This window comes from Drosophila persimilis, unplaced genomic scaffold (genome assembly GCF_003286085.1).
Source record: "Drosophila persimilis strain 14011-0111.01,24,50 unplaced genomic scaffold, DperRS2 tig00000191-arrow-pilon, whole genome shotgun sequence".
In the NCBI taxonomy this organism is placed as follows: Eukaryota; Metazoa; Arthropoda; class Insecta; order Diptera; family Drosophilidae; genus Drosophila; species Drosophila persimilis.
The window spans coordinates 10,948,248-10,965,406 of NW_020825298.1; the positions used below are offsets into that span (position 1 = coordinate 10,948,248).

The following is a 17,159-nucleotide window of genomic DNA, read 5'->3' on the forward strand; positions in this document are numbered from 1 at the left end:
GTTCTTTAAATTTTCCAATATATCTCCCATAAAGACCATTGATACAACAAACGAAAACAAAAGCAAAAAAAGACCATCGAGAGGGGAAAAAAAACCAGGAAAAGGCGTTTCAGAGTAAAAACCCCAGGCTCGTTGGCCGCCGCAACAGCCTGCTGTGTGTGCCTGATGATGATGATGATGCCACCACACAGTCTATGCGCCCCCCTGCTGTTGTTGCATGCCCCCAGCTCTGTTTTTGTTGCTTTCCCGCTCTCTCTCTTTCTGTTTAATTGTGAGATAAAACTTACCGATAATGAGCAGCTTTATGGTCGACATGTTTGCCCGTGTTTGCTGTGCTTTTTGCTCGATTTTCCTGGCCTTTTACTCGTTGATTTTTTTTGTTTTTGTTTTTTTGTTGTGTTTTTTTTCTCTTTGTTGTCTGTTTAATGCGTGGCCGCAGCTGTTGCTGCACGATTGATATTTACAAAAATATTAATCCATTTCATTCGAGTGCGAAAGAGACGGGCACGCCGGGCGTAAGGAGCGAGCGAGATGCCGACGGTAACAGTTTGACAATCACTGGCCGCGAGCGCGTAAATTGCATTTTAATGTCGGAATGGCAATGCCACTTTGATGGCTATAATGCTACTTGCCACATGCCACATACTTTGGAATTTGTTGTTGTAATTTGTACTCGTTATTTTATGTGGTTTTTATTTGTAGTTTGTTTTTTTTTCGTTATTTTTAAGGGCTTTTCCATAGGCTTTTTGTGTGTTTAAATGTCTATCAAACAGTTAATTATTGCCTCACTTGGGCATTGATTTACTTGATTTTTCCTGGATTTTATGCCATACAATAGTTATACGAAAACTCCCGTCCAAAGATGATTTTTTCGAAATATTTTAAACACTTGGAAATGGCAAAGGCCAAGGCATTTGCTGTGTGGGCGAAAACGAGAACTGTAATTAAATGTTTTCAATTAAATTAAATGCGACATTTCACAATGATGCAACACACACACACGCACGCACACACACACAGAGAGAGAGAGAGAAAAGATGAAGAGAATTCTCATTCGGAAATGTTCTCATGCAAAATGCAGTAGGGAGGCGCCTAGAAGTGGGCAATGAATATTTAAAGCCACAGACATTTCAATTTGAAGAAGTCCGTCCCTGGTCCCCACCCAAAGAATGAGGTTAGGCAACGCCCAGACATTAAATTAACATATTTCCTAAATAATAATAATTTCCCCAGTCAATGGTGTCTCTCCATCCAGAGTGTGTGTGTGCGGTCAGAGGTCAGAGATGTAGAGATGGATCCCCTATAAATGGAATTGGACATTGGGCCGCACAGAGACAGAGAGGCCTGCCTGCCTGCCTCCCTTCTACACATGTAAACTGCTGGCTAATGTCTTATTCATGTTTACACTGTCCTACTGCGAGTACGAGGCTAAGGACTTATGAGCGGTCTGCATGTCAGTCGCACCAACAGTCGCTCTTTGCGTGCCCCAAACTTATTAGACCCGCCCGTAGGTGCTAGGATGGGGTTTTGGCCAGGTTACAGAATGGTTAATGAGCCGAGCGGAGAGCAGACCAAGCCCCGGCAATTGTTGTGTGCTATTTATTTAAAACTGTCTCGAACAACACACAACATAGCCCCCGCCCCACGCCCCCAATTGTTAATGGAAATCTTATGCCTCGTTGGCCGCCTCTGGAGGTCAGGAATTAAATGCTCGGTAATATCGTATATTTCTGGGAGGCTTATTAGTTATTTATGGAACGGGTAAAGCTATTTATACTCTCTTATGCTCTGTGTGTGCGAATGGATGGGTTTTCTAAGCAATTTAAAATCCTTTTCGGTTGAATTTATTTCCAGACTCACAAATTAATTGTTTTCCAGAGAAAAAGAAACGAGTTCATGGGTTTAGTTGGTGGAATTTAAGGTAGTTTAAACATTTTCACTGAAAACTAGACACTGGAAGGCATCTGGTAACCTTTCTCAATGGAAACAAAGACCTTTCCCTAGCGTTGGACTAGAAATTAATCTATTTTTAAGGACAGTTCTGGAGTGGATCTAGATTGGATTCATCCATAAAAATCGATGTATTTGCTGCTTTAAGATAAGGTTCTAACAAGAATACAGCTCCAGGCTATGCCTAAAATTCAAAGGGAGCTAAGAAAGCCCTTCCTAGAGGCCTGAAAGACCATGTTTAAGTATAGAATTGTAATAGGTCTTTAGTTTAACACAAATCTGGGCACTGTTTAGGCCAAAAAAAATCCCCGATTTGTCCTAAGAGATGCTTCACTGTTCCAGAGTCCGTTTCCAGATGAATCTGTTCACCAAAATCCTTGGTTTGTACCAAGAGATGATTCAGAATCCCTCTCTTCAATGATTTCTAGACGAAGCTGTTCATCAAATTTATGCCCAATATTCAACAAAATTTGAATAAATTTACAGTCAAAGTTTAGGACAGTCAAACACTTTAATTTCACTAACTTTCCAGTTTCAAACACTCACTAAAAACACAAACTTTTGCTCTGAGATCCCACTTTAACCACATTCAAACCCTGCCATAACTCTTTCCATTGAAATATGCTACCTACCATATTTAACAAATTGAATAATCTAATTCGCAACAAGGACTCTGACCTCTTAAAAACTCGTAATAATTTCGCACCCAAACTTGAGGCAACAACAGCACAATATAGCGAAGAAAAGTCACCAAGAAATGTGCTGTGGGTCCCATAAGAAAGACCGAAAATCAGCTGTCACAGTGGAATAATAAAAATAATTTATTTGCATTTTATTTGCGCAGAGCAGAGTCGAGTCCTGCGACTGTTGCTGGTGGAGAAAACCTAGAGAGGCTAGAGGTTGGCTCCTTGGTCTGGTTTTCTGGGGGTTTTTTTTTTCTGTCACTGACTTTGGCACTGACTTGGATGCCGGGGCGCAAGGACAACAAGTTGGCGAAAAGCAACACACACACACCAGCAGAAAGATACACCGAACCAGAACCAAAACCGTAGAAAAGAAAAGGCAACAAAAAAAGTAAGGAAATTATAAGGATTTGACAGATGAGCGAATGCGACAGGAAAGGCGAAGAGGTGCCGGTTCCGCCTCCTGGCACCGTGCCATGGAGGAGCCATAGAGAAGGTAAGTGGAGCACAGCATTTTGCTTTTGGGTCCTGGCTTTTCGGGTTTGGGGATGCTTTAAATTGAGCAGAAATTGTTTGTCACTGTAGCTGTGTGTTGGCTTTGGCTTTGTGTTGCAGCAGGCGAGAGTTTGCCCCAGTTTCTATGGCCAGTGTTTGTTGGTGGCGGCGGCGGCGGCATGAATATGCATGCGGCATAGCGTACGTCCTGGAGTGGAAGGATGTTAGAAACGTGTGGGGGGGGGGGGGGGGGCAGGGCAAGGTCACAAATATCCCAGCGAACGAGAGAGGGAGACCCTGCAACAGTTGCACTTGAGTGCCATTTGTCGAAAGAGGCCTAGGCTGTGGCTCTGGCTCTGGCTCTGGCCGTGGCTCTGGCTGTAGGTCTGAGTCCGTGCCACCCAGCAATTTGCATAATTACAAACGCACATGTAAACGAAACGCGGTTTCCTGTCCGCAATTTCCACTGCGGCGCCTGCCGTTGCACACACACACACACACACAAACACACACGTACACGTTTCGGTTTTCACACGGGTTTTCCACGCTAAAAATTCTTGTCTTCACTTCGTTCGGTTCGGGATTCGTTTCGTTCGGTTTTCCGCTTTTGCCGCCCGTTGCCGCAGAATGCTTCTTACCAACTAAATGCAATTTCAGAAGAACGAAGCGCGGCATGCCATCCACGAAGCTCGGATCCCCGATGATGTGCTTCGGCGAGTCTCGTGTGCGAGTGTCCAGACGAAGGCCAGAGTCCTCGTGGATCCCCCCAGCAGAAGGCCCTCGGGTTCTTGTTGGGGCGACTGCGCAGAGAGTGGCCACTGGCAACATGTTGCCAAGGGAGAGAGAGAGAGTGAGAGCGAGACTTGAGTTGAGGGAGAGAGCGAGCGCCCCATGTGGCAAGTTGTTGAACTTTTGTGGTAGGTTAGGGTTTCCAGACCGTGGCAAGAGAAAGATTTAACAAGTTGTCGTAGGACTAGGTTCAAGAGGAATTTTGGTAGGGATTTTTACTACCAATTTGTGGAAATTTTCTTGGATTTTGTAATATATTTATTAATATTCCGAAAAAGGAGTTTTTTTGATGGAATTTGTATTTAAAATAGTTGTCTCTAAGCCATAATTAATTTTTAATAACAATATCTATGTCTAATAAATAAAAGCAGTTCTTCCCAAATCAAAAAATTTGTTAAATACTTTATATGTTTTTTTTCTGCGTGGCCGTATATTCGGTTTTAGAGCTGCCATATGGCGCATTTCTAACCTAAAAAAAAACATTATGTTTGAAACATGGTGCAAATTTATTTGAAAAATATATCGGATCTGCTTGTAGCTCGTTTCAGGGTTTTCAGGGTCAATAATTACAAACTTCAATTAACTCTCCGACCTTGCTACATCTACATCTACATCTACATCTACATGTTACTCGTTAAAATAGATCTTTTGCAGGGAAAAGAGCTGGATACAAATCGAAACTGACCGAAAACTGACATCAAATTCATAAACAGCGACCATAAAAACCGCCAAGTGACGATTTTCCAGCAATTTCGATGCATTTTTTAAATAAATTTGGAATTTTTTTGAGGTTAGAAAATAAACCCGACGTGATTGTGCAAATCTGACCTTGAATCCTTGTTCAGGGCCCCAAAATACATGGGGCTATGAGGCTCTGATCAGCCGCGCACGAAACTTTTTTTTTTAGTGCGGCTGTAAAATCCACTAGGGATGCCGTATGGGCCGATAGGGGTCACAATGGGGCTGCCATACTGACCGATAGGGGCTATCGCACCACAAAATGGCAATAATCAGACAATCGATGCTTGTTACGTAAAATTGCACTAAATTTTACCTTTTCTTTTCGATTGCTAGCTTTGACGTGGGCAGAATAAGAAAAAGATTTTTCGAACTTTTACGTGGAAAAAAAGCATTAAAATGGTGGACTACAGCAAGTGGAAAGACTTTGATATTTCGGATGCTGAGGACGACGAGGAGCCGAAAATGAATAGCGAGGCCCTGTTCCTCTGGCATCAGCAGGCATGGGTGGAGCGCCTGGAGGTGTTGGTCAGGGGCGAGGAGGACATTAAAGAGAAACGAAAGATCCACGAGGCTCGCCTCGTGGATATCAAGGAGCGCATCAGCGCAAAAGATGGCGATAAAGTCGCCCTCAAGAAGCAGCTGGAAAAAGTCGAGAAGGAGGGCAAAGAACTTGATCGCTTGGAACACGACATGATGCTGAAGGAGAAAAAGGAATTGGAAGTGGACAAAATCTGCAAGTCGCTCTACAAAAAGATCGGGATCAATAAGAGTGCCGGTCGCAAGCCAGACGAGGAGCTTTCCTTGGAGGAGTTCCAGGAGTTCGTCAAGGAGAACGAGGAGCTGTGCAAACAATACGGAATGCTGCGCAAATACGAGGACTCCAGGCGCTTCCTTGAAGAGCACCAGCAGTTGGTCTGCGAGGAGACGTGCTGCTTTCTGACGAATTGGTGCATCGACCTGGAGTTGGAGAAGAAGCACGAGCAGGTGGCTCATGTGGCCCATCAGTGCGTCTGCATGCAGTACATCCTCGAACTGGGCGAGCGCCTGGGCGTGGATCCGCGGGCCTGTGTCAGCTCGTTCTTTTCAAGGACCCAGCTATGCTTGCCCGAGTACCTCCATCACTTCGAGACCGATGTCAAGGAGTTCAAGGAACGCGTCCAAGATGTAGCACAGGAAAAGATTCAGGAGGCCAACGCGAAGGTGCAAGATGTGCACCAGACCCGCTTGGGTCCCGGCGGGCTGGACCCATTTGAGGTCTATGAATCCCTGCCCGAAGAGGTGCAGGCCGGCTTCAGGACTGGCGACATAGAGCTGTTGATAAAGCTCTTCGACGCAATGCCATCGGATGTGGCCCATCATCATCATCAACGTTGCTTGGCCTCGGGTCTATGGCTCCAAAAAGATGCAGGCGGGGCCGCTGGGAAAGACGCTGCTGCTACAAATGCTGCTGCAGCTGATGCTACAGACGCTGCCACAACTGCTGATACAGCTGAAGCTACAGCCGCTGCCTCAGCTGATGCTACAGCTGATGCTTCAGCCGCTGCCTCAGCTGATGCTATAGCTGCTGCTACAGCCGCTGCCGCTGCATCAGCTGATGCTATAGCTGCTGCTACAGTCGCTACCGCTGCCACAACTGCTGCTACAGCTGATGCTTCAGCCGCTGCCTCAGCTGATACTATAACTGCTGCTACAGCCGCTGCCCCAGCTGCTGCTGACGATGCCAAGGAGGAGTCCATCTACACTGGCGTCAGCACCGAAGATCTTGATTGATCGCCTGCGGCGAATCATTGCCGGTGCCATCTTCACTAGAAGTCTAATCACAATTTCCGGTCCCCGGCACACACACATTCATACAATAAATATTAGAAACAGATTCAATCAACCGAAGCATTTCTAAGTTCGGTTTTTCGGTATATGATTTGAAAAAAAGTCAGCTAAATTCTCAGTAAACAAATGTCAAAATATTTGAATTACAATAAATTAATCAATTAATAATTAATAAAATACATTTGTAGAACTGGTTCATGGGGTCACGTTTTGCTGAATCGCTAAGACGAAGAGGCGTAACGCGTTTGAATTGGAAATAAAATCTAAAAACTATAAAACAGCCATGGACTTTCTGCCTCAATAAATACATATATATAAAATTATATTTTATTTATTATATTCCCTTGGAAATGTCTGATTTTTTGACAGTGGCATCGTAAAGACCTAATGAATATATTTTAAATTTCATATATTTTCAAAAATATATTTGATTTTATTTAAAAAATTATTTTTATTTAAAGCATTTTAATTAAATTTAATTACATTTCAAATAAATATTTAAAATCATATGTTTTTAAAAATAAATTTGATTTTATTATTAAAAAGTTCTTTATTTACATTTAAATTAAATTAAAACTACATTTACAATTTAAAATTTAGATTGTATATTTTTAAAAGTAAATTAGATTTTATTTTTAAAAAGTTTTTTATTTAAATCATTTAAATTAAATTCAATTATATTTCAAATTAATATTTAAAAAAATACATTTTTCAAAAAAATTCTTAATTTACGTTTAAATAAAATTAAACTAATTTTGTAAATAGTTTATTTTAAAAAAAAATCGGATTATATTTTGAAAAAATTCGTTATTTACTCTAATGATGTGCTTTTTGTTTTTTTGGGGTCAGTCATCTGACGAATGCCTGGTGGAACGGCTTCTGTTGTTTATGGCCATAAACACTCACGAAGGGCCGAAAGCCGTTCGCTTGGTGCCTCGGTCTTGGCCAACATTTTTGCTCCAATCCTGGCCAACTCTCCGAGAGAGAGTGCAGGCACTGTTCCAATTCCATTTCATTCCGCTCTCTCGCGCGCTCTCGCTCTCTCTCTCTCCTCTTGCAACATGTTGGCGGAGTGCACTTTTTGCCTGCTGAAAGTGCATCCTATCCCTCTTTTTGGCTGGCCAGAATCAACAGTTGGCCCTGACTACTGCAGACAGAATGTTTGGGTCAGGGCTCTGCACCCCAAAAAATTATGATATTTCAGAGGAGTTACATGGGGCACATGGGGCATGCCACTATCTACATATTTAGGCGCATGAGAAAAATGTCGTGCAATCAGGAAAAGTGGCAAGCACTCACTCCCCCTTTTGCCTTTTTCTGAGTAGTTTATGGCTTGCCTTCCAGCTTGACGAACCCCGCCCCCCTCTGCGTCATGTGGCACATAAAAAATATTTGCAAACTGTATGTGGCAAGCTCTGTGGGAGACGAGAGGAGAGGTGAGGTGGCTGAGAGGGGCACCCAAAGGTTGTGCCAACACCTTACACAGAGAGGGAGATAGTCGTCGTACACAAAAGTTGTTAAAAAGTCCAAATAAATTTGTTTGTGTCGCTCACAGAAGGGTGGCAAGAAGGGGCAGACAACGAACGAACGCCTCACAAAATGTTTGACATAAATTTATGCGTTTTGTGTGTCCCCCAACAACTTTGCTTGTAGATCAGAGAGGCAGCAGAGGACAGGGGGGGGAACTCTTCGACTCTGACTCTGACTCTGACTCTGGCTGTAGTCATGGTTGAGGCTGAGGCTGAGGCTGAGGCCAACTAAAGTGTATTTCGAAATTGAGTTGTCATAAAAGCATTCAGCATGGATGTTTTTTGGAAGAGTGATGTCCACAGTGGGTATTCAATGAGGAGAACAGATCAACTGATTTCCTCGATTTCTTATTCAATTATTTGTATTAGTTTTAATCTGTGCCTGCTCGTTTTTCTATGAAGGGTAGACTGCTTTATTCGCGATGGAAAATAGCTTCAAAAAAGTCTTCAGACTGCAGGCTTTTCGGCTGATTTCCATCTGTGAAAAAGCAACAGTTGATTTCCTGCCTCCAGGCTAAAGATTTTCTCATCGATTACCATTCCAGGCTACTTTTCTGAAATCTTAAGTCATATAAATCCATTCATATCGGAAGGAATGTGTCAACGTTTGCGTGCGAATGGCATTTTGGCAATCATTTAAGCGTCTTTAATCATTTAAATTCACATCAGAGTTTTGTTAGCGATAGAAAATGCTCGATTAAGATAAATTTATGGATTTCTCTATTAATTTCTGGTATTTTTTCCAAAAAATAGTATTATTTTTCGGTGTGAATACCATTTTTTCATGAAATATATGTAATTTTTTTGTTTGAAAAATGTAGAAATTTAATGCAAATTTTGAAAAATTCGCCTAAAATACAGAAACTATAAAAAAATGCATTTTTTGTATTTTTTTGCTATAAATATACCTTGAATTTTGTACTAAAACTCCATTTTGTTCTGTACACCTTAGGACTGTGCCCACTGTACTTGACAGTCTCACCGTAGACAATCTTTTATTTGCATGGCAATGCCAAGCCATGAAGCAACTTCTCGGTGGAGTACCAGAGGTGGAAGAGCGACTCCTCATGACTTGTCTCGAACTTTGCAACCCCTGCCACACTTGCCTTGCCCCCCCCTCAATACTTTCGCTACCTGGAGAGGGGCAAGTGTGTGCGGGAGAGGGCGAAACTTTTTTCGATTTAAATAAAAAGCCAGCAGCAATACGACAACACTTTGAACTTTCCATGGGGGAGGGCGCTGCGGCGTAAAAAAAATATCTATAAAAATATGTCAACACTTTTAGAGCCATTTACGTGGATCTGCACGACGGACAAACTAAATTTATGTCTAGAGATTTTATGGAGTGGCCTTAAAGGAGGGGTTCGTTGAGCAAATATTCGGCACCCTTTTTGCCAATATTAACTCTGTATTTTAGCGCTTTTACATATCAAACTTAATAAGCGCTTTTGTTCAGGCCACTATGCATTTTCCAAGCATTTTCCAGACCATTGTGCGAAAGTTAGCCGCCGCCTCATGCTTTTGTTGTTCTTTTCTGGTGGCGGGGTGCATTTTTTTTTGCATTATTTTATTTTTTGGTAACTGAAAAATGTTGCCTGGAAAAGCAGCTGCCGAAACCGGCGGCGGTTTAAACATTTTTAATTAATTTACAGACACATACTACGCGTGGAGGAGGAGGAGGGGGGGGACGCTGACAGCAGCTGCTTGGTATGTGATGCACGTAAGATGCGTGCAACGCGCGTGGCAGGCACACACACACACACACACACACAGGCAAATTAAGCGGCAGGGTGCGGGGCAGGGTTTGTAGGATCCTGAGGTGCGGATGAAATTAAAATTGTAGCGAAATACTTTTGGCTGCAGCTGCATGCAACAGCAGCAGCAACAATTGCAAGTTGCAACAACTGCAACTTCAGTTAATCAAATGTGAAATGACATGAGCACACACCGACAGAGAGACGGACAGACAGACAGTTGGGGGGGTGGAAAATGTGTTGAGTGAGGGGGGAACGAGTGCGTGAGTGCGGGGCGGCTGCCACATAAATCAGCGCTGGGGCATGCCCAGTTGTACCACCTACTCGCACGCCCCCACGCCAATTCGCACTTAATTGCTTAAACAAAATGCCACCTCCGACGCCTCCAGCGCCCCCCCGAGCGCGGCGTAGGGGGAGGCGCACTATTGAGCAATTATGCAGCAGTGTCACGGCCCCAAAAAGTATGCTATACAAAAAAAGGAAGGAAGAAAGCTATGGGCCATAGGAGATAAGACCATAAGATACCCTTTTTGGGGACTACTCAAAGTGAGGCCAAAAGAAAGGCTTTTATAATGTTCCAACAAAGATTCTTCTTGCTTTTTTTTTGGGGGAATTTATAGACCAAAAGTCATAGATTGGCCAAAGGAGATAAGACCATAAGATACCCAGATTTTTTTGGGGACTACTCAAAGTGAGGCTCAAAGAAAGGATTTTACCATATTTCAGCAAAGATTTTACTTCCTTGATTTTTTAGGAATTTATACACCAAAAGACATAGACTTTTTTCTGTAATAATTAATAGTTATTAATTAATTAATTACCTAATGGCGAAAAATTTTGATTTATAAGATGTTAATATTTTAAGAAAAATTCTATTAAATGTAGAAATCTATTAAATATTAATCTTACAAATAATCCGTGACATCCAGATGTTCTTTTAGATAGAAAACCAATGTTTTTGTTGGCTTTTTTCCCATTAAAACATGAAAGATAGTTCAATGAATGAAATATATAGCCTTAATCGAGGGAATCTTTTTCTCAATTTTCTTCCCTTTACAGCAGACGAGAGCCAGGTGTTCAAACATCTCGCTACTTCGACAGATTGTTCCCAAATACTACCTCCTTTAGCAGCAATCCAACATGCCTTCGGAGCTCTTCGATTGCCAGGTACTTGATAATGAACAAAACTTTTTGAGGCAGCTCCACCAGCAACAGCAAGAGAAATACAAATAAAAGTGAGGCAGATATATAGAGACACAAATGAACGGAAAACAGAAAACCAAACGAAACGAAATGAAATGTTGAAAATGTCTTAATATATTCAACAAGGTCTGCCACTGTTCTATGCCCCACACCGACAATATCATCATCACCATCACCATCGTCGTCAACGTTTTCTGTTGGCTATAATTTATGCGCGTTTTAATTTCATTTTGTGCCTAACAAGTGCCACGCCTCCTCGAGCACCAGAGGCTACTCAGAAGGGGGGCCGCCCAGCCAACGCACAAAATATGTATGTTATTTTGACACCTTCAAGGTTGCGCCCAGCCAACAGATGATTGGGGGTCGAAACAGAAACAGAAACAAGTTGGGGAATCTAAGATGGGCAGACAGTAGGAGACAGTAGGGATACTCTTGCCAGGAAGGTAGAAGGATAAGAGAAGTCATGGAATATGAAGGAATAAGAATTATAGGCTGGAAAATATATATTCAAAAATTATATCATTGTTTCCTTTACAGGTTTTCCTTCGCTGTCCTGAAAATCTTCCCAATTTTCTATACATTTTCCCTTCTTGAATATTCCCTTGGAGCATTTCCGCTCTTGGGTTCTCTTTCCCTTCGAATAGCACCTCAATTTGTTATCCTTAACACCAAATCCTTTTTGCATATTATTTTGTTATTCCTAACCAGTGCCGCACCCCCACCCCCACACCTCTCGCCCCCACCCACTAGTGACAGCCTTCCATCAGCAAGCCCTTCGCCGCCGCCGCCGCCGCCCCCTTTTGCCCATTTATTGTTACGCCTTTAACACATTTCAAAATTCACAATTCAAAACGTGTTAATTAGCAAGGGGCGTGCGGGGAGAACTTCTTCTCCACAAAAGTGTTAATGACTAGGCGTGGTCGCCGCCCCCTTCCCCCCCCCCCCCCCCCCCCCCCCCTTCCCTCGTACCACCCTCCCCGAAAGCGCGACTTTAATTTCCGCGTCGCCTTCTTGAGTTTTGGATGTCAATAAAATTAGCATTTTCTTTTGTTTCTGTTTTGTTGTTGTTTTTGTTGTGTTTTTGTTGTGTGTGTTTTTGCCCTGTTTCACAAATTAAACTGTTTCGTGGGGCGTGGCCCCACATTACGCAACTAAATATTCATGCGAATTGCCTGTGAGAGGAGTACCCGAAAATTCCACAGGCCCCACCTCCCCCCTTCTATTGATGGCTGGTGGAGGCCTCCAGGGAGCCGTCATAACTATCAAATTACCCAAGAATATGCGGCAGAAGAGATCATAAAATGCCATTGCATATGGTACTATATAGAGCGTAGGAGCGAAAGGGGTTAAGTTTTAAATATTTTATGGCAATTAAGATGCGAAATTTCTCCCCAGGGCGGAGAGAGAGAGTGGCAGCTGCTTCAGCGCCAGGAAATGGAATACTATATGCCCAAAAATGGCGGAGAAAAACGGTCATTTTATGTACAAAGAATGTATGTTTATTTGGTTATCTTTAAAAGATCATTTATGGGTTTTTCTGAGAACTAAAGGGCTTTAAATATTAATAGAAAAAATAGAAAAAATATGCCTGGCCATAAAATGGCCTTCTTTTGCCTATATAAATGGTATATTACCAATTTTAGACTGCACCTAAAATAAACAAAAAACCTCAAAGGAACATTAAAATGTCACAAAACAACTTTCAAAATTGAAGCTTTATGTCGAACAAAAAGAACTTCAAATAATTTATTAGCCTCGGTCTTCTTTCTTATAGATTTTGATCAAGAAATATTCGCTAGAAAACGGATCTTTTTTTGGGCACTTTCCAATTTGGTCCCAGTTCTATCCAGAATGCAGTTTCTTCTGATACAAGGTCATCGGTGTTGGATCCTACTTGCCTTTTAAGCAGGAGCAGCAGGCTTAGGCTCCGAAGCATTGATTGATCGACCGGAACACCTGGCCGTTGTGGGGTCCACACAGGAGGCAGGGTCCCATTCCACCAGTAGGTCCACAGCAGGCACCGGGCATTGTCTTTTTGCTAAAAATAGGAGGAAATCTGGAATAAAATGTACAAATAGGCCTGTCCGGTTGCCCTTCCAAAGTTGAAGGAAGATATTGGCAGAACAGAACCCCCATTAAATCCCTTAAATTACAGCATAACTTGTTCCCCATAAAGAATACTTAATTCTTATGAAATTAATCACTTATTAAATGGCAATCGACCATAATGGAATACCCCAACCACCAGACCTTTCTTATTTTGTGGCAAGGGAAAACTGTGAAACGAGAAACATCTTCATATATTCATATAACCTTCTGGTTAACCCCACTCCACCTTTAACAAGCCACTGCCCCGGCATTGCCACACTCTCCCCACTGCTCTCTGGTTGCATTGTGCGTGTGGCAGAAATAAGAAGAAAATTCCTTAACGAACATGTTCTTTTGTTCCTTTTTGGGGCTGATTTACAGCCGCAAGTTTTTGCTCCGTTGAGTACTCCGTCTGTTGTGCCTTTTTTGGGAGGCAGTTAACATTTGGTGGGGCTCTGATGCACTGCTTAACACTGTTGTTGGCCGTTGTTAATTATGCAACAGCCTGCGTCTGCTTTTGGGGGGGCAGGTATCCGTGTCCGTGGGATGCCTGTCAGGCCAAGGAGTGGATCCTTCCTGGCGAAGGAGTTTCAAACTAAATGAAAACTGTCAAATGAACCGCAATTGTAATTGTGTTTCCACTGCATGTTGTTGTGGCTTTTCCTCGACTGCAAAATGATGTGTGCTATGGCTGAAAAACTTTCACCTGTTAATGACATTGCACAAGCACACACACACACAAACACACACGAACACAAGTGCCACAGCAGACAGACGCCCAGAGATCTAGAGATCCCAGACCCAGACCCCAGACCCCAGACCCCAGGAGCCAGAGGAAAAGCCCCAGCCCGAGCCAACAGCAGAAGCCAACTATTCGCCTTTTCGTCCTTTTTTTTCTTCTTCTTTGCTTTTTTTTTGCATTTTGTTTTGGGCGAAACTTTTCTCGAAAAATTGTTCAACAACTAAAACTTTAATTAAAAGTGGAAAATGTATTATTAAAACCAGAAATAAAGAGGAAAGCAAATGGATCATCAAACTTAAGGCATTAGACGAAGTGGCGAACACACTAAGGTGTGCGCATACTTTTGGGGGAGACAGCGAGAGAGATTAGAAAGAAATTTTAGAGGTCTTAAGGTGTTTGGATGGGGGCAGCTACGAGTGGAATGGAAGAAGGTACTCGTGGGTGGCGCCTATATGGAAGTTTTGGGGTTTTTCTTTAAGAATTTTCGTTGAAAAATGCATTTCAAATCATGATATCATGGGAATTCTACTTTCTCTAGATGTGGCTTCCAGGAATGTTCTTTAGTTGAATGATATTCAAAGATATCCCCACCCTAACCGGATCACTAAGGACCATACTGGCTTATGCGTGGCCTCGTTGAGGGCCGTCCGGGTTAACCTAATCTAATTTAGTGTCTTCTGAAGAAGGGCTTTAGTTGCTACGAATTCCGCTAGGAATTCAGTAAATCCCTTTTTCACCATTGAAATTTATCTGTTGATAAAAGCATCATTTAAAAGGTGAAAAATTCGAAAAGTCAGGGACTTATTGAGCAGACCTCATAGTATATTTGTATCTAAATGCCAGAAAATGGATATCTTATTCGTTAAGAATCTTAAGTTTTCCGATAATGAACATATATATCTGTGCTCAAGGGATGACCTTCTGAAGACCATCATTTATACATGCCTACATGCTGAATTTATAGATCTCCATAGATCTCTTCACCATAAAACCCTAGATCAAAACCCAGATCTAGATCTCCCAGATCTCTCCCTTAACCCAAGATACCCCACAAGCCCTGCCTGCTTTAAGTTAGAGAATTAAAAGAGTGGTCCATTTGGCAAGGAATCAGAATATACATAGTTCCAGACTGCTCTCTACTACCTCTCTCTCCCTCTATCCGTCTCCCTACACCTCGCAGACATTTTTGGGGTGACTGGAGAGCAGAGGATGGGGGGAGGACTGGACTGGCTTGGAGTGCGAGGACATTGATGCAATTGCAATGTGCATTTATTCAACTGTAAATCAATAAATTTTAATTAAAATTGCAGCCATACACAAACGCATGGGTGACCCGGCGACCCAATCGCCCACTGGGTCGGGGACCGGGCCAATTGTCTGTCTGTCGTCCAGTACAATCTATATATAGCTTCATGGATATACGGATTCGGAGGGATATATGTCGCCATTCTCTTGATATATCCGCTGTCTCTCTCACACACACACACACACACTGATAAATGAAACATCAAAATTTTGGGGCAGTGCTGCCAGCGACGGGGCAGCAGGAGGGGGAGCAGGGGGAGGAGGAAATGAAGCTTTGTTCGATATCCTGGAAGCGATGGCCAAAAGCTCATAATGCGCATTTCCGTTTTTGGCCGCTAAGCCTCGCTCAGCATATAATTTGACAAGGTCGCATCCGCACTGGAAATCGTCCCACTACCCCCACTCCCACCCCTTCCCAAAGGCCACCCATTGATAATTTCGTTATGCATTTCGATTTCGGCAATTGGCGATTTGTGATTTTCGATTTGAGAGATGGCGAATTTTGTGATTTTCGATTTGTGATTTGTGATTTGTGTGTGTTTTGGGAGTTTCATGCGTTTCGTTGCAGCGATAATTATGCATACACCCACACACACACATACATCCCATTTCCATTTCCATAGTTTCCCCCGAGGCGCCACAAGGAATTTATTCTGTGTGGATTTTTGGATCTGAGCTAAAGGGAACATTTGTGATAGTCGTTAAAAGTGAATCTGGTCGGAGCTCTAGGATCCTAACATGGTTTTGAAGCCACTTCCAGCCTTGGCACAATCTTTGGTATTTAGAGATTTAATCCAAATTTGTATATCTCTTATATACCTATCCATAGAAGCACATATGTGGTCAGAATATATGGACTTTTCAGTCAGAAATCTACCTCCAATGATGTCAGCCCTTCGTGGTGCGTTACTTACATTCCCTAGCAAGAAGAGGCCTCTCTAGATGTAATGAAATCTCTCCAAAGTTAGGTGTACCTGGTGCTCTGCTTAGTAAATTTCATATGGAATCTACCTTCCCTAGATTCTTATGTAAAAACAAGTTTCTACCTACATATAGGTTAGGTTAGGTTGAGGCGGCTGCCGGGCTCGCTCGGAACCCGTCACACTTAGGCCGGTTTCGGCCTGTTGTGAAAAAAAGGCCCGTTATACCAAAACAGAATCAGGCTTTTGTCAATATTTCCTATGGAAAGATCCTCTTACTGATTGCTGCATTACCATGTTGGGATTCTTAGGAGGCTGCTCATCAGATGATTGTTGCGAAGACTGCTTCTCAGGGCTTCCATGCGAATGCTTCTTTGTAGAATACGGATACGCATACGGTTTCTGGATTCTCCTGGATTAAAGTTTTCTCCGTAAGCCATTGCAATGTTCTTAGATCGCTAGGAGATAGAATCTTATGGACTTTCTTTCGTAGCTTTTTCTTGCTCTGTGGCGGCATCTCATCCTCTATTGAGGAGCGATTTCTGTGACTTGTTATACCCGATACTCAAAATGAGTATTGGGGTATATTAGATTTGTGGTAAAAGTGGATGTGTGTAACGTCCAGAAGGAATCGTTTCCGACCCTATAAAGTATATATATTCTTGATCAGCATCAATAGCCGAGTCGATTGAGCCCTGTCTGTCTGTCCGTCCGTCCGTCTGTCCGTCTGTCCGTCTGTCCGTCCCCTTCAGCGCCTAATGCTCAAAGACTATAAGAGCTAGAGCAACGATGTTTTGGATCCAGACTTCTGTGATATGTCACTGCTCCAAAAATATTTCAAAACTTTGCCCCGCCCACTTCCGCCCCCACAAAGGGCGAAAATCTGTGGCATCCACAATTTCGACGATAGGATAAAACTAAAAACACAGAATTGTAGAAGATGACTATATCTTCTAGAGTGCAAAATCTGAACCAGATCGTATAATTATTACAGCCAGAATCACGAAAACAATTTCACTCTTTCTCGCTCTGTCTCACTCTAACACACAGGTTTCATGGTCGGTGTTGCCAATTGCAAAATATGAGTTCAAGGATCTCAGAACCTATAAAAGCCAGAGCAACCAAATTTGGTA

General features: G+C 42.6%; 2 protein-coding genes across 2 annotated transcripts in view; one reads left to right on the forward strand and one right to left on the reverse strand.

The window, feature by feature from the left end:
- LOC6588931 overlaps window positions 1-316 on the reverse strand; it is a 119,423-nt gene extending 119,107 nt beyond the window's left edge. Inside the window, exon 1 of the mRNA XM_026989216.1 lies at window positions 288-316. Within this exon, the coding sequence (XP_026845017.1) occupies window positions 288-315 (28 nt within the window). The 5' untranslated portion in view covers window position 316. The remainder of the gene's footprint in view (window positions 1-287) is intronic.
- Window positions 317-5,041: 4,725 nt separating this feature from the next.
- On the forward strand, window positions 5,042-6,608 carry LOC6588928 (hsp90 co-chaperone Cdc37). Its single transcript, XM_002014623.2, has one exon. It carries the CDS (start codon window positions 5,055-5,057, stop codon window positions 6,426-6,428), a length of 1,374 nt encoding a protein of 457 aa, XP_002014659.1. The 5' UTR covers window positions 5,042-5,054; the 3' UTR covers window positions 6,429-6,608.
- Window positions 6,609-17,159: the final 10,551 nt, after the last annotated feature.